The following is a 25596-nucleotide window of genomic DNA, read 5'->3' on the forward strand; positions in this document are numbered from 1 at the left end:
AGTACAGAGAAGGGACCTTTGAGTTTGGCATTAGTTGTCATTATTGTCAGTCAGGAGAGTTACTTCAGTTTGTATAGGGGCAAAACCCAGATTTCAAAGGGTTGGAAGTGAAATGGGGGTTAGGTTACATTTTCAAAAATGTAGAGATGTAAGGACAGGGATGCAGTGATCCCATGTATTGACAGTAGAGCAAAAGGAAGTTTTCTGCAACGTAAAAGAAACCCAGGCATGTTCGTGGGCAGAGGGGTATGGGTGGGTAAAAAGGGATGATTGAATCAAGACCTGGAAAAGGCAGGATATAAGAGTGTGGCTTTCTTTGAAACAGAAAAAAAAAAGCATTCATGAAAGGTAGGTTTTATTTTCAGTGAAAAGAAAGGGAAATAGGAATTTGCCCATATGTTGATCTCCAGGCTTTGATAATATATGTCTTTTACTGAGGATGAGAAGAGTGACAACAGAAATGAGGTTGAGGACTTGAAGAGATTATTTGGGTAAAAGTTGATGGGAGAGCTGAACTTTTTTGGAAGCTGTAGAATTTCAGAGATTTAAATAATGGATGTAGTGAGGATGAAGTCCAGGTTAGATGGATGGTGTGGCAGCTGGTCTTGACTCCAGAAGTACATTCCTATGGGGCAATTAAAGGAAAGAACTTGATCGACATTTTAAAAGCCACATTAATTCTCTATTTTATTTACTGTTAAGAGATAATATAGAACACAATTTATGTGGGAGTCTCCTAAATACAAGAAATCTCCTTTAGAATCCAAATGTGTGCAGACTGTTCCGAACTGTTTAGAAATCTCTCTGAAATGCATTAAGAGCTTCCTTGCCTACATAGCTTCTCTTTCCTCAGTGAGTTGTAGTGGACCTGAGACTCTTCTTTTGTATTTCCATGGCTCAGTGCCAGCCTGTCAGAGCTACACCCATGATAGCCAGGTTGCTTGGTTTTTTAAATCATGCCTGCTTTAAATTTGTTATGCGCTGACACTGTCAGTTGTTATTTGCTCTTGAGTGCTCCTGCAGGTAGCACCCTATGCTGTTCCCTCCTCCCACTTTCAGTCAGCTGCTCCTACCCATATGTGATCTGAGAGACAGCTGACCAAAGCCCATTAAGTGTGTACCCATAATAAGAGATGGTAGGTGATTCTGAGACACCTTTCTTTTCTCAGCCAGCCACTTTGATCATTTCTGATTCTAGCTGTGTTCTAGATGTCACAGGTTGCCAGGAGCTTCTCTGGATTTGTGAAATGAAATGTTATGAGAGTGTTGAGAGGAGCGAAGTATGTAAAAGGGAGAGTAATAGAAATTCCTTTTGCCATATGAAACGGAAGTTATTTTTATGCACACACATAACACCACCCCCCTCCCCTGTTTTTCTTGAAATTCTGAGTAAAGTAAAACAGAATAAGAACATTGCAGGACAAGGGAGACACTTTCTGATTAACATTAAAATGTTCAGGTGACCAAATATAGCCAAGTGCAAATGATGTATATTTGGACCTACAGTATCTTATCAATGCAACTGATAGCCACATATTTCCAAGACTGTAACAATACTGTATACTTTATTGTTTACTTCTAAACTGAGTATGTAATCAATTGTTGCACTCAGTAATTCACAAGAGTAAATTATTAGTGAAAATTCTGAATCTGAATCCTAAGGAATAATTACTTCTTCTGGGGCATACAAGAAAATGGGTTTTGTGTGTATGAAACTTAAAATGAATTTATAGCACAACTTTCTCAAAACTATGAGGTTAATCTTGCAGCCATAGTTTTAATTCTTCGGGGGCTAATTCAGATAACTTGGCATTTCTCTGCCTGTCTTCCTAGTGCTTATGCACCTTGAGGCCACAGGAGCTCTGCAAAGGCCTTTTGTAATCTGAAAGCATCTGATTTTTACATGGTTTTACCCCCTAGAGATAGTAATCTAAATAGTGTCAGGGTATATCCCCCAGAATATCACTTTCCAGGAAAGGATTGTGTATGCTATGGAACATATATGGATTTGTTCATAAATAATAGAGCAGGATGAGAATTTTATGGTATGAATTTTCTGTAGGTTTAAATGCACAAGATTGACTTAAGTTGACCAATAAAAACACTGGGACTGTAGTTGTCACACACACAAAAATTGAAATCAGGAGTATTCACTAATGTTTGCAGTTACCTGTCTTTTTCAGCATCCTGCTTAATTTTACTTTTTTTTGTTACATGTAATTGAGAGCATCCTAACTCAGACAATTAATTAGGTATAGCTGTAATTATTTGAACAGCTTTTGCAGAATATTATTGAATTAAATGAATCCTGAAAAATACCAAAAAAGTAGTAGGAAATGTCTGTTTCAAAGATGAATCCCTCACAACAATTCATAGCTGCTAAAGCTATCGAGTAATACACTATCACAACATGTTATACATCCCCTTTTTTATGTTTTTATCAAACTCAGGGGTAGAGGAATGTACCAAAATAATATTTGCACATGGGTAAAGCAAAAACAGTTTTATATGGTGAAGAACAGCAGTTCCCTGTTTCTACCCCTCCTCAACTTCCTAGAGGCAACTGCTTTTTACTCTTTTAAACTGTTTCTTCTGAGGATTACCTAACTAGTTATAAATAATATACTGTGCTTTCACATCAATTTTAGGCATTATTCACTTAAGGTTGGTGAGGAAAAACTACTCCCATTATCCCAATAGGGGTAGTTTTAGTTAAAGTAATAAACAGTGTTTATATATTTTGTGACTTACCTTTGTATTACTCACTGCAGAGTCAAGTACTGTATACTACATTACATTTTTTTTCTGATACAGCTTTAAAATTTTCCTGGAATTTTATCTGTCCTGTTTTAATCCGTGAAATTTGCTTTATACATATACCTAATATTTTGCAAATATTCTTTTTTTTTTTTGTCTTTATTTTTTTAATGTTACATTCAAAAAATATGAGGCCCCCATATAACCCCCACCCCCCTCACCCCACTCCTCCCCCCATAACAGCAGTCTCCTCCATCATCATGAGACATTCATTGCATTTGGTGAATACATCTCTGAGTACCGCTGCACCTCAGGGTCAGTGGTCCACACACATAAGCCCACACTCTCCCACATTCCACCCAGTGGGCCATGGGAGGATATACAATGTCTGGTAACTATCCCTGCAGCACCACCCAGAACAACTCCAAGTCCCGAAAACGCCACACATCTCATCTCTTCCTCCCATTCCCTACCCCCAACAGCCACCATGGCCACTTTTTCCACACCAATGCCACATTTCCTTCGATTACTAATCACAATAGTTCATGAATAGTTAATCAGTAAGTCCACTGTAATCCATACTCTATTTCTCCATCCTGTGGATCTTGGAATGGTTGTGTCCACTCCACATCTGTATCAAGAGGTGCCTTAGATTCCACATGGATGCTGGATGCAATCCTCCTGCTTTCAGTTGTAGGCACTCTTGGCTCCCTGGTGTGGTGGTTGCAAATATTCTTTCATGTCATGTATCAGTTAAGCCTCTTTTCTAGGAGAAAAGCCTCTACCGTCCTCCAGTCTCAGCTGATTGCTAAGTTTGTCTGCTGCACAGTTAGAATCTTCGGATTTACATCTGCCACTCTTGTATTGCTGCTGACTGATTACTTTATCTCCCACATGTTTGGTGAACTTTTCCTCAGTTTCCCATGGAAAGGTTCATGGGAGTAATTTTCTGAGCCTTGAGCATATCTAGGAATGTTCAGGCTTTGTATTTGATATATACTGTGGATAGATACAGAATTGTGGATTGAAAATCATTTTTCCTTAAAATTTTGAATGCATTGCTCCCTTTCCCCCCATCATCCTGAATTGCTGTTGATAATTTGTGACATTCTGATTTTCATTTTCTCTCTGTACCCTGTTTCTACTCTCCACCCAGCTCCCAGGATTTTTCTATTTTTGGCCTTTTAAAAGCATCATACCGAAGTAATTTATGGGCCCTTTCAGGAAGGAATCTGTATCCTTTAGTTCCAAGAAAGAATTTTATGTTATTTCTTTACTAATTATACATGGAGTCTTATGTATTTTAATTCCAGGAAATGATTTTGTGTTATTTCTTTATTAATTGCCATTGTATGTTTTGGAATGCCAATTAATTAGTTTTGGGGTATCCTAAATGGACACTTATAATCTCTTTTAGTTTTTCCATTTGTTTTTGTGGTGCATGTGAAGCAATTTCTTCCACTTCATCTTTCAGTTCTTCTTTTGACTCTTACTTGGGCCATCATATTCTTAATTTACCAGTGCTCTTATTCTGCTTGTTTTTCTTTCCTTTTTTACAATCCTGATTCCTGTTTTATGAATTCAATGTCATTTTGTATCTGAGCCAAAGCACTAATTACAATTTTGTTTGAATTTTATTTTGTGTCCTGTAATACCTAGTTTTCTCCAATTTCCTTTATTTTGTGTTCCACTTTATTGGTCTCTGTCTTTCCTATTATAGGCTTTGTTCCAAAATGAGTTTTATTTTGTTTGTTTGTTTTTTATGTTTCAGACTAAGTCTGAAAAGCTAATTGGAAGCTCTGTGTCTGGACATGATCTATTTATATAGGGGCTTTATTTTGGGTAAATTTGCCCTTTTGTTTAAAGGGCATTTCATTTGGAAGGTCTTTTATCTGGAGAAGAAACTTCTCCTTTTCAGTGTAAATAATTTTCTCAGGTAGTCTCCTGAGGGGATGTGATCAACTTTTCCTTTTCCAATGGCTCCATAGTAGTCTCAACAGTATTTGATTCATGTGATTTCAACAACAGTATTCGATTCATGTGATTTCAACAATATACTTCGTTATGTTAAACAGGCAGAATCACTTACAATAACAGGCAGCAAGAAGGTTCCAGTTCGAGGTAAGATAGAGTAAGCACCCTTTACCTTCTTACTCCTTCTGAATATAATAATAAAATCTGGACAGAATGCATGAAGGAGCTTTTTTGAGGACTCTGAAAAGTATATGTTAGCAGGTGGAATGGAAAGAAGACCAGAATTCAAAGCACTGCCAAACTGGCGGTGAGCTTGCCATTTTTTCTCTCTCCTGTTTTCCCCTAGCCTGAACTCAACACAGTTCAACTTGGATGTGGAAGTGGACACCAGGACACAGAAGGAGCACCTGGAGAAGCCCTCTAGTTTTGACTCAAGAGACAGAAAAAGGAACACCTAACACAGCATGGAAATTCCCTCATTTTTCCTTCTTCTTTTTTCCATTCTCTCACACCCCAGCCCTCAAACAATCCTATGGTGATGACAGATGGTGTCTGATGGAGCCAAAATTCTTGAGGGTAGAGTTATGGTCTCAGGAGGCTAGGACCTGCCTCCATTGCCTTTCTTTTCTATCTTTCAGCTAGACCCAGGCACAGTTGCATAAGTGCAAGGCAGAGAGGGTAACCAAAACCCCAGCTTTCTAGTTGGGGAACCAAGAAGAGGAGTGCCAGGGACCATAAAGTCCGAGGAAGAAAATAGAAGGAGGAATTCAGGAAAGTGGCTCTATGATCTCATCACCAAGCTACGTATGCATGGATCTGTTCCAAATCAGCAAAACAAAGATTTTGGAGAACCGAACTAACAGAAAGACCACCATCCAGGCCCTCAGTGGCATACATAACAGACAGATCCAGATAACACTGCAGAGATTTTGAAAACTGAACCACAGTTCACAGGAGACAGTATGCATCTTGCAGCCTGGATCTAAGTCACCTACCTGCTAAAATAAAATTGTCAACATTCATCATAGGGTTTAAATAAGACCCAGAGTCTAACAACATAATACTCAAAATGGACAAGATATATAATTCAAAATTACGTGGCATATAAAGAACCAGGAAAATCTCAACCCACATGGGAAAAGATAGGCACCAATGCCAGATGACATATATGTTGGAATTATTTGGCAAAGACTTTAAAACATCTGTTATAAAAATGTCCCAAAAGGCAATCACGAATACTCCTGAAACCAATAGAAAAATAAAATGGTTCAGCAAAAAATGATCTAATGTGAACAATATCAAAAGGGGACAAAAGATTAAGATTAAATAAACAAAGTTTGGATAATGACAAAAGGTCTAATTTTTATGCTATCAGAGTCCTAGACGGAGAGGAGAAAGAATATGTTGCTGAAAAGATATTTGAATAAATAATGCCCGAAATCTTGGGGAAATTTGGCAAAAGATATAAATGTACAGATTCAGGAAGCTCCAGTAAACAAAATAAACCCCAAAAATTCCATACCAAGACACATAACTACACTCTGAACACTAAAAAGAAAAAAGTCATGAAAGCATGCAGAGAAAGACACTTTACATGTAAAAGAACAACAATTAGAAACTGTGGAGACCAGAATGAAATGGCACAATATTTTTTAAGTGCTGAAAGAAAAGGACTGTTAACGCAGAATTCTCTATCCAGAGTAATTATCCTTTGAGAATGAAAGTGAAATAATGACACTCTCAGTTGAAGAAAAATAACTGCCAGCAGCCTGCTCCAAAAGAAAGTTCTTCAGACAGAAATGGTAAATATCTGGGTAAATTTAATAGATTATATTCTCTTCTTGAGTTCTTTAAAATGAGTTTGATGAAAGCAAAAATTATATTATCTGACAGTGTTTTGATTGTATGTTCATGTACTGTGTAAGACAGCTACAGCTGTAACATATAGGGAGGAGAGAAGGGGAAGGAACCAAGGGTTAAGGAACCATATGAGGAAGCTGTATGATGGTAAGGTTTATACTTTTTGCTTGAAATGGTAGAATATTGATTCTAAATGGATTGTGAAAAGTTAGTGTGTATAATGCAATTACTAGAGTGACTACTAAATAAACTAAACAAAGATATATTGTCAAAAATGCAGTAGACAAATTGTAATACTAATAAATGTTCAAACACTCCAAAAGAGGACTGGAAAGGAGAAGCAGGACTAAAAATAAGGAGAAAAAATAACAACAACCCAAACAAAATGGTAGACTTAAATGTACACTTGCCAATAATTACATTGGTGTAAATAGTTTAAACATACCAATTAAAAATGTGGTACATCAGAAGGGGTAAAAAAAAACAAAAAACTATATGCTGTCCTCAAGAATTTAATTTTAAATATAATGATTTAGGTAGGTTGAAAGTAAAAAAAAGAGAAAAACATATACCAGGTAAACATTAAACAAAAGAAAACTGGAGTGGCCATATTAATATTAGACAAAGTAGCCTTTAGAGCAAAGAAAATTACCAGAGATAAAGAAGAATATTAAATAACAGTAAAAGGGTCATTTCATCAAGAAGATAATGCTAAATGTGTGTATAGCTAACTATAGAACTGCATAATACGTGAAGAAAAACCTGCATAATACGTGAAAGGAGAAATTGACAAATTCACAATTAGAGTTGGAGACTTCAACATCCTTTTCTCAACAGTTGATAGAATCATTAGACAGGAAATTAGCAAGGATATGAAAGAACTAACAATACCATCAACCGATCAGATTCTAAATGACATTTATAGAACATGCATAGGTCATTTCTAAGATAGATGGTGATACCCTAGACTGTAAAAATAGACCCTCTTCACATCACAAATGTTCTCTCGTCACAAAGAAATCAAAATAGAAATCAATAACAGATAACAGAAAATATTCAATTACTTGGAAACTCTAAATCACAAATTTCTGTATAGCCCATGGGTCAAAAAAGAAGTCCCAGGGAGATTTAAAATAGTACATTGAACTGAAGGAAAAGGAAAATGCAACATATCAAAATTTGTGGGATACAGCTGAAACAGGGCTGAAAGGGAAATTTTGAGTACTGAATGCTTTCTTTAGAAAAGTACCTAATCAATAATAAAAACTCCCACTACAGGGAGCTAGGGGGAAAAAAGAGGAAAATAAATCCAAATCATGCAGGAGGAAAATGTAATAAAGATAATAGCAAAAGTCAATGAAATTGGGAGAAGATATGGCTCAAGTGGTTGAGTGCCCACTTCCCACATGGGAAGTCTCAAGTTTGATTCCTGGTGCCTCCTGAAAAAACAAAAACAGCAAGCAAAACAAACCAAAAAAAAAAAAAAAAAACCCAGCTCAGGGAAACTGATGTGAGACTCAATGGTTGAATGTTGATTCCCACATACAAGGTCCCAGGTTCAGTTCCCAGTCCCTGGTACCTAAAAAAAAAAAAAAAAAAAAAAGTCAATGAAATTGAAAATAGAGAAAATCAGTGAAACAACAAGCTAGTTCTTTTAAAAGAGCAATAAAACTTACAGACTTCTGGCAACACTGACCAAGAAGACACAAAAATAATATCAGGAATGAAACAGGGTTTTACTGCAAACCCTGCACACATCAAAAAGATAAAGGAGTTCTACACATTTATATTTGGCAACTTAGATGAATTGGAACAATTCCTCAAAAGGTACAAACTACTGCTACTCACCCAATATGGTTTAGATCATTTGAATAGTCTTATAGCCTTTAAGACAGTATAATTAGAAATTTTTATATTCCCAAAATAGAAATCTCCAGGCCCAGGTTGTTTCACTAGAGAATTCTCTGAAATGCTTTAGGCAGAATTAACATCCATTCTATACAGTTTCTTCCAGAAAATGGAAGAAGAGAGAACACTTCCATCTCATTTGTAGCCAGTATTATCCTGATGCTAAAATCAGACAGTTCCAAAACAAAACAACAGTAACAAAAAAAACCTACAGACCTAAAACTCTCATATATACAGATGCAAAAATTCTTAACAAAATATTAACAAACAGAATCCAGCAATATTTAAGAAGAATTATATACCATGACAAAGTAAAGTTTATTCAGGTATGCAAAACTGGTTCAGTATTCAAAAATCTATTAAGGTAGACTACCATATTTACAGAATAAAGAAGAAAAATCACAAGTGTATCGCAACTGGTGCAGAAAAGCATTTGACAAAATTCACCACACATTAATTATAAAAACTTAGAAGACTAGGGATTCAGGGTAACCGCCTCAGCTACATCTAACATACTTAATGTTGGAAAACTAAAAATGCTTTACTCCTTAGATCAGGAACAAGGCAAGTGTGTCTGTTCTCACCACTGCTTTTTAGTATAGTACTATAAGTTCTAGCCAGTGAATAAGACACAAAATGGAAATAAAAAACATACAGATCAGAAAGGAAGAAATACTTGTAGGTGGCATGATTTTCTGCATAGAAAATCCTAAAGAATTTACCAAAAAAAGGTCCTAAAATGAATAAGTTGAGTTCAGCAAGGTCACAGGATACAAGATCAACATACCAAAACCATTTGCATTTCTACATACTAGCAGTGAGCACATAGAAACCAAAATTTAAAATGCAGTAGCGTTTGCAGTTGCTCGACATTTAAAAAAAAAAAAAAGGTGTAAATCTAATGAAATGTGTGTAGGACTTATATGTTCATAACTACAAAACAGGGACACAAATGTGACTTAAGCAGTTGAGCTCCCACCTACCACACAAGAGGTTCCAGGTTCCATTCTCAGTGCCTCCTGGAGAAGGCGAGCTGGCGCTACAGGCAGGCGTGGAGAGCTTATGCATGAAATGACACAACAAGGAGACACAGAGAGGAAAGACAATGAGACACACAAACCAGAGAGCTGAGGTGACTCAAGCAATTAAGCGCCACATGGGAGGTCCCAGGTTTGGTTCCCAGTGCCTCCTCGAGAGAAGACAAGCAAACACAGAAAGCACACAGCAAAAGGGTACAGAGAGCAGGCAGCGACTGCAAACAATGAGGGGGGTGGGAAATAAATAAAAATCTTTTTAAAAAAAACTACAAAAGACTGATAAAAGAAGTCAAAGATCTAAATAAACAATGAAGAATACTGTGTGGATTGGAAGACTCATCATAGTAAAGAGGTCAGTTACCCTCAATTCCTAATTAGCAAGATTTTGTAGACATAAACAAAGTTATTCTAAAATTTATGTGGAAATGCAAAGGCAACTAGAATAGCTAAAACAATTTGAACAAAAAAATAAAGTGAGAGTAAATCTCTCTACCTAATTTTAAGACTTGTATAGTTATGGCAATCTAGACCATAGTATTGGTGAAAGGATAACTGCATAGATTGATGGAACAAAATAAGGAGCCCAGAAATAACCCCATACAAGTATGGACATCTACTTTTTGACAAAAGTGCAAAAACAATTCAATGAAGAAAGGATAGTCTTCCCAAGAAATGATGCTGAAGTAATTAGACATCCCTAAATAAAAGCATGACTCTCAACCTAACTTCACACCTTATATAAAAATTAAGTCAAAATTGATCATAGTTTTAAATGCAAAACTCTAAATCTCTTACAAGATAATATAGGAAAAATGCTTTGGGACCTGGGCCTTGGTGAAGCATTCTTCATAACACCAAAAACACCATCCATGAGAGAAAAAATCAATACCTTGGAGTTCCTTAAAAATGTCTTTAAACTTTTGCCATAAAAGATCCTTTTAAGAGGATGAAGAGACAAAATATGGGAGAAAATATTTGCAAACCACGTCTGACAATGGACTCATATCAAAATTGTATAAAGAGGGAAGCGAATGTGGCTCAAGCAGTTGGGCTTCCCATTTACCATATGGGAAGTCCTGAGTTCAGTTCCTGGGGCCTCATGGTGAAGGTGAGCTGGCACATGCCCCAGAGAGCTGGCCCGCACTGTAAGATGATGCAACAAAAAAGAGACACAGAGGAAAGACAATGAAAAGACGCAGCAAAACCAGGAAGCTGAGGTGACTCAGGCAATTGAAGGCCTCTCTCCCATGTCCGGGGGTCCTGGGATCGGTTCCCAGTGCCTCCTAAAGACAAGAAGAGAAGACAAGCAGACACAGAAGAACACATAGCGAATGGACACAGAGAGCGGACAGTGAGTGCAGGTGGCAAGAGGAGGTGACAATAAAATCTTTAAAAAAAAAAAAACTATAAAGAACTCTCAAACTAACAGAACCAAAAAATCTACTTAGAAAATGGACAAAAGAAATGAACAGATATTTCACCAAAAAAGACCACGTGGGAAGATGTTCAATATCACTAGCCATTAGGGAAATGTAAACTAAGACCACAGTCATCCTATTAGAATAGCTAAAACAAAAACAATAGTGGGAAGCAGACTTGGCCCAGTGGATAGGGTGTCTGCCTACCACATGGGAGGTTCACGGTTCAAACCCCGGGCCTCCTTGATGCATGTAGAGCTAGCCCGTATGCAGTGCTGATGTGCTCAAGGAGTGCCCTGCCACACAGGGGTGTCCCCCACGTAGGGAAACCCCTTGCGCAAGGAGTGCGCCCCATACAAAGAGCCACCCAGCGCGAAAGAAAGCACAGTCTGCCCAAGAATGGCGCCGCACACATGGAGCCAACACCACAAAAAGAAACACAGATTCCCAGTGCCACTGATAAGGATGGAAGCGGTCACAGAAGAACACACAGAGAGCAGACAACTTGGGGGAAGGGGAGAGAAATAAAATTAAATTAAATTTTTTAAAAGTACAAAACACAATAGTGACAGTACCAAATGCTGGCAAGGATATAGAGAAACTGGATTTCTCATACATTACTGATGGGGATGAGAAAAGGTACAACCATTTTGGTAAATAGTTTGGTCATTCCTTAAATAACTAAACATATACTTTTCATACAATCTAGCAATTACATCCCTGGGCATATGCTCCAGAGAAATTAAAACTTAATTCCACATAAAAGCTTGTACTCAGTTGTTATAGCAGCTTTATTTGTAATAGCCCCAAGCTGGAAACAACAAAAATGTGACTCAGTAGATAGGTGGTTAAAAATTATACATCTATACCATACTCAGTGATAACTAAGAATGAACTATTGATACATCCACCAATTTGGATGGCTCTCCAGAGCATTAAGCTTAGTAAGAAAAGCCACTCGCAAAAGCAACATATTTTATTATTACATTTATATAACATTCTTGAAATTACGAACTTACAGAGCTAAAAAAAAAATCAGATTAATAGTTCTCAGGGGTTAGGGATGATAGAGGGAGGTGGGAAGGCTGTCACTGTAAGGAAGATCTTTATGGTGATGGAATAGTCCTGTATCTTGACTGAGGTGGTGATTACATGAATCTGCATCTGTGATAAAATGGTATAGACCTATATACACACAATATAAATTTCCAGCTTTTGCTATTATACTATAATTATGGAAGATACAACAATTGGTAGAAATTGATGGAAGAATACGAAGGACCTTTCAGTACTACTTGCAACTTCCTGTAAGCCTGTAATTTCAAAATAAAATGTTTGCACACACATTCACAACTCACTTCAAGCAGCAAGCTAAATTCAGCATAAGTTCAAACAGAAGCAGTAGCCAAATATTGCCCGTTTGGAGATCTTTAGGCATACTGACCTCAGCATTTTACTCTGCTTGCACATCCAAGAAGAAAGGATGATCAGCTACTGTACTTTGTGTTTAACTCAATTACCGTGTTAAAAAAATAGCAAACCACCTTAGTAAAAACCAAGGCTCTTCTATCCAGTACCAGTTAATTGCCATTCTTCACCATCAAGCCTAACACTGTTGGTGCATCCAAAGCACATAAGGGTGCAAAGAAATCACAGCTGACCATCACCCACTTAGGTTGCACTTTTCCTCTGTGGCATTTCCTCATGTTTCTGGGGTTTCATCTAATCATAGGGATTTTGTAGTTCTAAGTTATAGCTGCACAAGAAATATTCTCGTGTATTTGAATATAAATTTTAACTGAAGATGAATGGCTGTCTACATAGTGATTGACTTGTGCTGCACAGGTTGAACTTTTAAATAACACCATTTTGGTAATATTTTAATTTTGGTGTAATTATAGATCAGCTATCACCAGGCCTATTTCTCACAAGCATGTGTCCAAAAAAATTTCAAGGATAATAATTTATCCATGGTTTTTGTTTTTTCAATATAGTTAGCAACAAAAAGGTTTTAATTTTTAAAAAGTGGCGACTGCTACCTAGTAGCTTTATCTATGGTTTTTGTTTTTGTTTTTAACAATATCAATGACAATAATTTAGCAGTGTTACATTTGTTGTTATTGAGTGACCACTTAACAATACGCATGACTATTATCAAGGCTTTATTTTCATTCACTCAGTGAATTCCTATGAGAGTGCACTGTCCTTATCTCATTGTTAAAGTTAAATAAACTGGGGCTTTAGGGACTAGGTTAACTTGAGCAAGGCTGCACAAGTTACATGTCACTCCAGAACCCAGGTTCTTAACAAATATGTTCTACTGTTCTGTTTTGTTTTTGTTTTTTGTTTGTTTTTTGCTTTCAGAGGGGTTGTTGTATATACTTACTTGAGTCACACTTCTGCCCCCAATAGCAAACTAATGGCTAAAGCATCTTATTTCCTTTCTTAGCTCATTCAGGTCTCCTTCAGAACTAAATTTCACTGGAAACCCACCTTACGTTAGCTTTATATCTGAGAACTATCCAGCAATCTCTGGTTCTTTATTCTTAGGTCTACATTAAAACAATCTTCTGATCTTTCTTGGAAAACAGACATAAAATTTATATAGCATATACAATGTTCCAACCGTTTGGAAGATTTTCTTTTTGTTAAATTTTTCTTGTTCTTTTTGAATGCCTTCAAAAAAGCAATTTATCTGGAAAACAAGAGTAAGAATAGCAAAGCAAAATTCATGGTTCATTCTCAAGTAAATTGTTTTACTTAATGTCTTATTATTATGTCACAGTAGTAATAAATGACTGGTAGCACAGGAAAGATGTTTGTCTTTCATGAATGTAAATAAATCTAGTCTTGTGATCATCTGCTGTGCAGTTGGGCAAACCCCTAAGATTACATTGCAAGATACTCAGTTGAGATACTTACAAATACCTGCCTTTTAGTTTTAAATGTACATTTTTCAGTTCCTCTAAAGTTTAAGCAGTTTTTAAACCTGGCATTTTTTCCCCCAAACTTACAAATATGCTTTTGATTTGTGTAAAATCAGCCTAACATTTGTAACTACATGCATAACTTAATATGTGCTATAAGGAGCTTTTCTAAATTGATCTAATTTCCTACTCTCTCTTTACAGGAATACATTAAAGGAATCTGTGAACCTGAACTAGAAGAAAGAGAATGTTACCCCAAGGCCATGCATTGCATTTTTGTTGGGGCACAGAGCCTGTTTCTGAAGAGCTTGATTCAGGATACCTGTGCTGACCTGTGCATTTTGGACATTGGTCTTCTTGGCATTAGAGGGAGTGCTGAGGCTGTGGTCATGGCTAGGAGTCACATTCAGCAGTTTGTAAAGCTCTTTGAGAGTAATGAGAATCTACCCAGCAGTCAAAAAGAATCAGAGGTGAAAAGGGAATTTAAACAGTTTGTTGAAGCCCATGCAGACAATTATACAATGGACTTGTTGATTTTGCCCACTTCCTTGAAAAAAGAACTTTTGACACTCACACAAGGTGAGGAAAATCTTTCTGAAGCAGGAGATGATTCCCAACAAACAGAATTTACACAGGATGCAGCCACAGGACTGAATATTTCCAGAGATGAAATTGTTCTACAGGAAGATGCAAGAAATGAAGCAGGAACTCCTGTTTCTGAACTTACAAAACAAATGGATACAGTCTTGTCTAGTTCACCAGATGTACTTTTTGTTCCAGTAAATGGCCTAACCCCAGATGGAGAGTCTCTACTATGCAAAGAGAGAGTTTGTAACAAAAGGAGGTTTTCTGATTCTGAAGAAAGACATACCAAGAAGCAGTTTTCTTTAGAAAACGTTCAAGAAGGGGAGCTTTTACATCATGGTAAGACATCAGCTGGAAGTGTAATCATTGACCTATCTGACTCTTCTAATGATTCTGAAAATTTATGTCCAGATATAAAAGACACTACTGAGGAAATGGAATACAGCATCCTTGTAAACTTTTTTAAAACCATGGGCTATTCCCAAGAAATTGTTGAAAAGGTCATTAGGGAGTTTGGGCCATCTACTGAACCATTATTGCTCTTAGAGGAAATTGAAAAAGAAAATAAAAGGGTTCAAGAAGACAGAGAATTTTCAGCTGGTACTATGTATCCAGAGACCAACAAAATAAAAAATAAGGGCATTTGTAGCAGCATAAATGAGCTTACAGTGGATTCTACTCCAAAGAAAAAACAGACTCACTCTCAGAAAAATATGGTAGAAAAATGTTCTCATTTACCATTCAGAGTGGAATCAAAACCATGTACCTCAAATTGCAAAATTAATACCTTCAGAACAGTGCCAGCAGAACAAAAACAAGAAATCTGGGGTTCAAGCCAGAACTACATTTGTAACATAGACCTTGAAACTGATGGCCTTTCACCCTCTGTTGCCCCTTCAAGCCCCAAAGAAGTTGTCAATTTTGTTTCAAGGGGTGCTGCTAGACACCAGCCCAAAATTCCAGGTTTTCCTGAAAATGGTTTGCAGCAGCAAGCAGAACCCTTGCTTCCAAACAATTTGAAATCTGCCTGTGAAAGCCATTCAGGATGTTGTAGCTCTCCTCAATCTAAATCAAATTGTCCACCCCTTTCTCCACCCATACCACTGTCCCAGCTGCTACCTTCAGTTACTGATGCAAAGTTGGCAGGACCATCAGATCATATTGATTCCTCAGTTACGGGGGTTCAAAGATTTCGAGACACTCTCAAAGTACCCTACAAGCTGGAATTGAAAAATGAACCAGGGAGAACAGATTTGAAGCACATTGTTATAGATGGGAGCAATGTTGCAATTAGGTAAGTCCACTCTCTCAAATTCTATTAGAGTTTTAAATAAGGCTCTAAGTGGCATCTCAAAATCACATGTATTTATAGAAACTACACTATACATCTTTCTGACTGATCTGTAGCTGTATGGGGGTGGTAACAGTTGGTTGGAAAGGTTTTGTTGTTCCATCTTCTGGAGTCATGAATTTTGCTTCACCTGCTGACCTTGTATTTTTGAGGGCAAGAGAAGATAGAATTTTATCTTTTCACATTACATTTCCCATTGATAAGCAGTATAGAGATTTTTTTTTTATTCATAGCTGACCTTATATTTTCGAGGGCAAGAGAAGATAGATTATCTTTTCACATTACATTTCCCAGTGATAAGCAGTATAGAGATTTTTTTTTATTCCTTAAGTTTTCTTTTTCTTTTTTTTTTTTTTTAAAGATTTATTTATTTAATTTCCCCCCCTCCCTTGGTTGTCTGTTCTTGGTGTCTATTTGCTGCGTCTTGTTTCTTTGTCCGCTTCTGTTGTCGTCAGCGGCACGGGAAGTGTGGGCGGCGCCATTCCTGGGCAGGCTGCTCTTTCTTTTCACGCTGGGCGGCTTTCCTCACGGGCACACTCCTTGCGCGTGGGCTCCCCCACGCGGGGGACACCCTTGCGTGGCACAGCACTCCTTGCGCGCATCAGCGCTGTGCATGGCCAGCTCCACACGGGTCAAGGAGGCCCCGGGTTTGAACCACGGACCTCCCATATGGTAGACGGACGCCCTAACCACTGGGCCAAAGTCCGTTTCCCTCATTAAGTTTTCAATACCATGAATACCATTAGGTTCTGAGTATGAGAATGGAGCTTAAGAAGAAAAAACAGATTTTTCTGTCCTTTTATGTCAGAATGTACCAGGTCTCTAGCCAAGAGTGTGTAGTATGGTAGGTGTGAGACACTGCTGTTATTCTCCTATTGATAAATTGATAGCAATTTCCTGTCTAATGAAGCTAGTCCATTTGAGCTTTGTTGTGGGCTTCTGCTCTTCCTAACATTTTGTATTTTTGCTTTTAGTAAAAAGAGTTAACCAATAATACCAAATTAGACCTTCCTGGAATGCCTCTTAGGATGCTCATTTTATACCTGCCTTGTGGTGTTTGTTGTTATTCTTTTTCTCCAGGGGGCAATTTAATATAGTGGTTAAGCAGAGTGTAAGGGTTGAATCAGAATCTCCACTCCAGCTATTTGATCTTGGGCAGGTATCTTAACTCTTCTGGCCTTCAGTTCCTGCAGTCTGTAGCCTTTGACCTGTCTAAACGATGTTTTTATTGTGCCATTTCAACAACTGCTAGGTAAAGTCTCCCTCCAGTTTTTAAAGTCAATCTCCCATTGATTTTGAAGAAACATTCAAAGTCTAGCATTTATAGCCACAGTTCAAGAAAAGAAGTAGCAAGGCATAGAACAAGGGAGATGTTGCCAAATCTTTAAAAAAAAAATTTTTTTTCTGAATTGCTGAGAGTTTGTGTGACCTCTTTCCTAGGACTTTTGAAAGATCAATTACTGCCTTGAGTTTTTAGGCATACTGATGAGATTGAAAAATAAATTTTATTCCTGAGATATATGATTTCTTACTATATTGTTTAAAAAAATTTTATTATGAGAATTTTCTACAGATACACAAGAGACAGAATAATATAATGGATCTCCATGTGTTCCTCATGCAACTTCAAGTTATCAACTAATGACCAACCTTGTTTCATCGATGCCCCCCCTACATTCCCCCATGTTATTCTGAAGGAGATCGCAAATATGCCATTTAACTCATGAGTATTTTAATATGTATTTCTAAAAATACAAAGTTTTTTTGTTTTTTTATTTTTTAAATGAATTATTGATGCTGTTTTTTCTGTTAAAAAAAATGCCAGCATTTTAAATGTTAAAGTTTGAAAACAGCAGTAGAAATATGTAATATGCCTATCTTCATTTCCAGATAATACTGTTTATTGTCATTTCACTTTATTTTTTGGCAGTTATAGTTGGGGGAAATCCACAGCCGCATAGCATTACCTAAGTAAAAATGTAAAATGCAATTTTACTCACCCACATTTCAAGCCCAGCACCAGTTTCTCATTGTTAGGATTTCTTGAGCCAAATGGTGAAAAAAAAATTAGGTCATGATTATGAGTAATATTAACCCCTTTTCACTTTTCTATTTGTGGAAAGATTTTCCCAAATTGATGTTCAAAGAATAAGAAATGCAAATTAACATAGAATGAGAGTGTTATGTGTTATGACACTTTTCAGAAAATGTTTTAGAGTGGTAACTAGTCTGTTTCTCAGGGGTTGCGGGAGTCATGGTGAGAATTTGGAGTGGTATTGTGTATCTGTCACAGGGTGTTTTGCCTATCTAGTCCCTCCTACTTGGTCAGTAGCCCACTGGCCCCACCCCATCATTGTGGTACTCACAAACACTCCCATGCATTTCCTAACACCCCCTAGGGTATAATACCGTATCTTTTGAGAACTACCAATGTTTAGTAAGGACGAGAGCTGATACAGCTGACTTTTTTTTGAGATACTGGGGGTGGGGATTGGACCTAGGACCTCATATATGGGAAGCTGGCGTTCAGCCACTGAGCTACACTGGATTCCCTTTTAATTTTTTTGAAAACTGATTATTTCAGGGGGGGTTGAATTTTCTTTGAATTCACAGAGATCCCAGTTTAAAAGCAATACTTTTACAAAAGGATCTGTTACCCCAAGAAGATGGGCTTTTACTTAGTTTAATGTAGATTAATCTGAAAATATCAACAATTAAAATGATTATTCTAAATCAATTGCTTTAGTATTAAGTCTGAGCTAGGTTAGATTGTATGATTATTCTAAATCAGTTGCTTCAGTATTAAGTCTGAACTAGGTTAGAATGTAAATTCCATGCATGGAATGGTTTGAGTCTGTCTGTTCACCGAACTGTCCCCATTGTCCGTGCTGCCTGGCACAGAGTGGGTACTCCATGGAGATTTGCTGCATAAATGAATGAATTCAAGACTTGAGAAAGATTGGGGTTTTGGCAAATGACTTCGCTACCCGTTTGCAACTTCAGGGTTGCTATTCCAGTGTTCAGTTTAGAACATTGAGGCCATATATTTAATTCAACATGTATTTGGATTCTTAAAGCTGGAATTCCTGTTATGTGGCCAGTACTATAGTTTTTATTTTAAAAACCTAATTTTTATGCCAACTTCGTGAAGTAAAAATTATCTGTGATTTTTTTTTTTTAAATCTGGAAAAGGAGACTCAAGATGTTTTTAAAATCTTGTCCAAGGTTATACAGTAGATTTGGACACACAGTGTCTGGTTCCAAAGCCACCATATCATTCTTCTCCCACAGAAGCTGAAGTTGGAATTTCAGGCCTTGGCAACATTAGGGTTGTTTAAGCACTAATGAATAAACCTCACTCATTTGACCAGCTAGTTGGGGAAGTAGTTAAAAGGAAATCTGAGCCCATAAAGAGTAGAATCTGTTCATTTGAATCCCTCCCTAAAACAGCCCAAGCCCACCTGTCCCTGGATTTCTGCAAAGCCTTTATTTGCCTACCCAGCATAATGCCTGGTCACACACACCTATGAGAAATTCCAGACTACCCTACTTTCTGCAGTGGAGTGTGTATATCTCAACTTGGCTTTTCCCCCTTGCCACCATGAGTGAGTCAAATGATGAGTAAGTGGAAATTGTTTGCGGTATGTGGTTAGACATCCCAGTGGTAGCCAAGTAACCCACAGGCTCTTTCAATCTGAAACTTTATCGTAAGAACACCTGACTTAGCAGGGTTGATAATTTTCCACGTAGGTGAGGTTTGTCCCTTCACTTGACGAAAGGATGTATTTTAACCATTTTCATGCTAGTCTTTCTAAAGCAGGATTTTGTGGCTATTTTTATTAAGTGGAGGCTCTAGAAGGAAATTGCTATTTCCTGGGTAACTATCTTACCACACTGCCCTGCCTGGTTCTGTGATGGTCATAGTTTTTCTCAGGTGTCTGTTACCCATCTCTCCTCCAAAACTTTCTTCCTTCTAGTTGACCGCATGCTGTATGATGGAAAACAACCAGATGATTAAACTTGGTATGAGTCATACAGAAACAGGCATTTCTCTCTTGAGAGCCTACATACTTGGCCCCCAGGCTGAGTGTACATCCTAATGCATTTGTAGCTGGGAGCACCCAGAAATAGAGTGGTGTTACTGGGTCTCTTGAGTCAAAACAGACAGTTGGCTGGTTCTACCTATTAACACACTACACAGCTTTGATTGCAGAGAGGCTAGGAACCAGTGATAATTAAGCACATTGCTGCCTGATCAGGAGGTAGGAATTGAAATAGAATGGGTCCTTAGTGGACCCTCTGTTATTTTGAGAACAATAATTTAGTGCCACAGCATTTTTTTTTCCTGTATTTTATGTTCTAGGTTAACCTCTGTATTCTCCAGAATTTTGTTATTTTTGCACAGGTGTTATATCTTCTCTTTGTCACTTTTTTCTTCTTATTCTAGTTACTTGTTGTTGGTTAAGTTCACTTTAGAGGAAAGTATTAGTGTTGGGGAAAGGCAATTGTGTAAGCAAGGGAAAAGTGTAAAGTTGTATTGGTGATGTATGTTAATAAAGCAGGAATATGAGATCTGGAAGGATGGAGGTTAGATTCATGTAGATTGTATAGAGTTATAGCTGTAGGTAGAGTACCTTTTATGAAGTTGATGACTGAATTTGGGAGGAATATGGTATGAACTACACAGCTATTGTTTTCATGAGAGAGGGAAAAAGAAAAGAAAGGTAATAGTTTCAAGAGTGGATAATAGACAGAAAACAGAACAAAGGTATTAGAAATTAAGAGTTAGACACTTTGTGGATCAAAGAACGGGAGGTGGGGGGTGGAATATAGGAGAGACAGTAGATGATAGTGGATATCAAGATGCAGGGGAAGGGGGATAGTGTAGGTAGCCTAAATCAGTTCACACAGAAATGAGGCAGTGGAGGATGGGAAAACCCAGCAAATGTGAGGTGTTCCCTGTAGCACCTATTGTATACTTGAATTAAAGTAAAAATAAGTGGAAGATGAGGGACAAGAGGGAAAGAGAAAACCGAAAAAAAAACAAACAAACAAAAAAAAAACAAACTAATTATAATAGAGAAAAAAGAAAGGCAAGAAGAAAGGAAGAAAGAAAAAGAGGATGGGCAAACGGTGGGGAACGGATAGGGAGAAGAGAGATACAGGTACACACGTGTCACAATTGCAACACTATCTAAAACAACAACTTCCCCCCCGCTTTGCCCTAAAACCCCCCCGTCTGTCTGCCCAAATGGGTCTGCAAGCACCTCCCTTCCCACAAACCCCCAATAGGCCGCCCAGGGCCCACGAACTCCCCAGTACTGCAGATGCTCAAAAAAAAAAAAAATTTAAGTAAAATTAAAAAAAACAAACAAACAAACAAACAAACAAAAAAAAACAAAACAAAACAGAAACCCCTCCGCAGGCCCGGCTCCGCCCGCCGCGGAGGCTTGGACCGGCTCTGCCCGGCTCCTCACGCCGCCTTGGCCTGGCCTGGCTCCGCCCAGCTCCGCTCGCTACAGCGGCCCAGCCGGCTCCGGCATCCACCTCCCGCCACCGCGGCCTGGACCGGCCCTGCCCGGCTCCGTACCCGCCGCGGCCTGACCCGGGCCCGCCCGGCTCCAAACGCTACCGCGGCCCGCAGCCGGGGCCTGCACCGGCCCCGCCCGGCTCCAAGCGCTACCGCGGCCCGCAGCCGGGGCCTGCACCGGCCCCGCCCGGCTCCAAGCGCTACCGCGGCCCGCAGCCGGGGCCTGCACCGGCCCCGCCCGGCTCCAAACGCTACCGCGGCCCGGCCCGGCCTGGCTCAGCCCCACCGAGCGGTGCTAGATGCCTCGTCTCCGCCTACCCAAGAAGGGAATCCTCTGCAGGTAGCTGGGATCTCCGTGTATATTTCACAGACGAATCCTCTCTGTTACCTTCCCTCCAAATCGATGTCCAGACACCTCCGGACCAGCAAAAATCCCGAAACAATCCGGTCCCAAAGAGTCTCCAACGCCGCCCAGCCGATTCCCTGCAGAAGACTCTAACAGGGATGTTCACTCAGCCGCCATCTTGCCCCCTCTCCTTCAGTGTCTGTATTCTCCAGAATTTTGAACCACAGTTTTCATTTCCAAAACAGCTCCATAGATTTTTTTAGTGTATTAAAAATAATAGCATCTCATCACTGATGAAAATAATTTGGGAATTAGTCTAGAGCTGTGTTCTGGAAACTCCATTCTTTTCCCTCCCAGCTTATTAAGGAGAACAGTAGAATTTACCCTACCTTACTTCCCTTCAGTTTCCTCAGTGACCTGCTAGGATGGAAGTGGGTACCCTGGCTGTATCTGGTTTCTACTAGTGCTGTCGACAGAAGCTTTTTTTTCCTCCCCCTTCCCTTGCTGTTTTTGCTCTGTGTCCATTCACTGTGTCATCTTCTGTGTCTGTTTCTTTTTGTCTTCTCATTTTCTTCTCTAGGCTTCACTGGGATTTGATCCCAGGGACTTCCAATGTGGGAGGGAGGTTTCCTGTCGATTTCACCACCTCAGTTCCTGGTTTCTGTTGCATCTCACTTTGACTCCCATGCATCTCTCTCGTTGCATCATCATCTTGCTATGTTGCTCACTGCACAGGCATGGCTCGTCCTGCACTTTACCAGGAAGTCCTGGGGATGACACCTGGGTCCTCCCATATGGTAGATGGAAGCCCCATTACTTCCCATATGGTAGACAGAGCCACATCCACTTCCCTCGACAGGAGCTTTTGAGGAAAAAAAATGCATGCATTTTTTTTTTTACTTAAAATATATTTTTGTTAGAGAAGTTGTGAGCTTACGAAACAATCATGCATAATGTGCAGAAATCCCATACATCACCCCTCCAACAACACCTTATATTGTTGTGGAACAAAGTTACAGATTTTGAAAGAAAATAATCAAAATATTGCTACTATTTGGTATATTTTTCCATAACCTCTGCCCCATTATTAACATCATGTGTTAGTATTGTACATTTGTTATAGTTCATGTGAGAACGGTCTCACATTTGTATTGTTAATCACTATTCATCTTCCACCACATTGTTCACTATGTTAAATAATCCCATGCCTTGTACAATCCATCTATAATGTTGACTCAGTGACTCTTAGTTTGATTAGAGTTGTGCAGTCATCTTAGCATTTTTCATGTTTTCCTTAGTCCAGAAGAAAATCCCATATCCCCCTATATTTACCCTTAGCATTAATATAGTACCTTCTTTGACATTGATGCAGGAATATTATAATATTGCTGTTAACTGTAGTCCATAAGTTACACTCATTGTATTTTTCCCATGCATCACCATATTCTTACCATCTTGTAATAGTGACATACATTTGTTCTAGTTCATAGAAGAACATTCTTGTATTTATATTATTAACCACAATCCTCATCCACCACTAGGTCACGATGTTATACAGTCCCTAGATTATTCTATAGCTTTCTTTCAGTTGGCATTTGTATTCCTAGACTACCCCTTTCAGCCACAATCACATTTATAAACCAGCTGTTAGTTATATTCACTATACTATGTTACCATCACCTCTATCCATTTCCACACTTCTACAGTTAAGCTGATTAAAAACTCTCCATGCATTAATCATCAGTTGCCCTTCTCAGCCGTCATCCTACCCCTAGTAACCTTTACTCTAGATTTTAACTCCCATGTGTTTATCATATTTGGTTCATATTAGTGAGACCGTACATTATTTGTTCTTTTGTGTCTGGCTTATTTCACTCAGCACAATGTCTTCAAGGTTCATGTTGTCATATATGTCATTTCTTTTCTTCTTAAAGCAGCATAATATTCCATCATATGTATACCATATTTTGTTCATCCATTCATTGGTTGATGGACATGGGTTGTTTCCATCTTTTGGCAATTGTGAATAATGGTGCTATGAACATTGGTGTGCAAATGTCTATGTTCGTGTGCATCCCTGTTTCCCCCTTCCTTCACCCCTTATCTATATGCTCATTGTTTGTGCTCAGTCTGCTCTTATTTGTTAGTTTTTGCTCATTGTTTTTTGCTCGTTGAATGCTTGTTTTTTTTCTTTAGAAGGCACCGGGAACTGAACTCAGACCTCCCACATGGGAGGCAGATGCCCAGTGCCCTGAGCCACACCTGCTTCCCACAGGCTATGACTTCTGCTCGCCAGTGACATCTGCTCACTTAGGTGTCTGCTCGTTGTGATGGGGTGCGGCATCTAGCTCTCCTTGCGGCAGGTGCAGGTATCTAGCTTTCCAGGCAGGTACAGGGTCTAGCTCTCATTGAGGCAGGTGCAGGCGTCTAGTCTCCTTGCAGCAGATTGCAGCTTCTAGCTGTCATTGCAGCAGATATGACTTCTAGCTCTCGTTGCAGCAAGTGCAGGCATCTGCTTTTCTTCTCTAGGAAGCACCAGGACCTGAACCCGGGACCTCCCATGTGATAAGTGGATGCCTGTTAAGCCACATCTGCTTCCCCCCTTGTTTTTTTTTTTTAAAGATTTATTTATTTATTTAATCCCCCCCTCCCCCAGTTGTCTGTTCTCTGTGTCTGTTTGCTGCGTCTTGTTTCTTTGTCCGCTTCTGTTGTCGTCAGCAGCATGGGAAGTGTGGGTGGCGCCATTCCTGAGCAGGCTGCACTTTCTTTCATGCTGGGCGACTCTCTTTACGGGGCTCACTCCTTGCGCGTGGGGCTCCCCTACGCGGGGGACACCCCTGTGTGGCGAGGCACTCCTTGTGCACATCAGCACTGCGCATGGGCCAGCTCCACACAGTCAAGGAGGCACGGGGTTTGAACCATGGACCTCCCATGTGGTAGACAGACGCCCTAACCACTGGGCGGAGTCCGTTTCCCCCCCCTTGTTTTTGATATACTTTTAGTTCTGGCTATATTCCTAGAAGAGGGATTGCTGGATCATACCGCAATTCTATACTTACCTTCCTAAGATACCACCAAACTCTCCTCCACAAAAGCTACCTTTCTACATTCCCACCAACAGTGGGAGTCCATATCCTCTTAGCACGTATAGTTTTCTGTTTGTTTTTTTTTTTTTTTTGGACATTCTGAGGCATGAGATGGTGTCTTACTGTAGTTTTGATTTGCATTTCCCTAATAGCTAGTGATATTGAACATTATATCATGTGCTTTTCACTATTTGTATTTCCTCTTTGTTGAAATGTCTATTTAAGTCTTTTGCCCATTTTTAAATTGGATTGCTTATCACCGGACATTGTAAATCCTCACAGGGCCCACTGGATGGAATGGAGGAGAGTATGGGCCATGATGTGGACCATTGACTATGAGGTGCAGAGGTGCCCAAAGATGTACTTACCAAATCCAATGGATGTGTCATGATGATGGGAACGAGTGTTTTGGGGGGGAGAGGGGGGGGTGGGGGAGTGGGGTTGAATGGGACCTCACATATATATTTTTGATGTAATATTATTACAAAGTCAATAAAAAAAAAAAAAGAATCAGTATCACATAAAAAATGAATAATAAATAAATAAATAAATAAATTGGATTGCTTGCCCTTTCATCATTTATCTTTAAATAACATGGAAATCAAACCTTTATTGAATATGTGGTTTCCCAAATATATTCTCCCTTTGAGTAGGCTGCCTTTTCACTTTCTTAACAAAGTCCTTTGAATCACAAAAGTGTTTAAATTTGATGAAGTCCCATTTATCCTTTTTTTTTCTTTCATTGCACCTGCTTTCCATGTAAGGTTTAAGAAACTGCTACCTACCACCAGGTCTTGAATGTTTCCCTATATTTTCT

General features: G+C 38.9%; 1 protein-coding gene across 1 annotated transcript in view; it reads left to right on the forward strand.

Annotated features, from left to right (window-relative positions):
- Positions 1–25596, forward strand: part of N4BP1 (NEDD4 binding protein 1) — a 71820-nt gene that overhangs the window by 27842 nt on the left and 18382 nt on the right. Inside the window, exon 2 of the mRNA XM_012527495.4 lies at positions 14085–15760. Within this exon, the coding sequence (XP_012382949.2) occupies positions 14085–15760 (1676 nt within the window). The remainder of the gene's footprint in view (positions 1–14084; positions 15761–25596) is intronic.

The sequence above is a fragment of the Dasypus novemcinctus genome, chromosome 18 (assembly GCF_030445035.2).
Source record: "Dasypus novemcinctus isolate mDasNov1 chromosome 18, mDasNov1.1.hap2, whole genome shotgun sequence".
Taxonomy (NCBI): domain Eukaryota; kingdom Metazoa; phylum Chordata; class Mammalia; order Cingulata; family Dasypodidae; genus Dasypus; species Dasypus novemcinctus.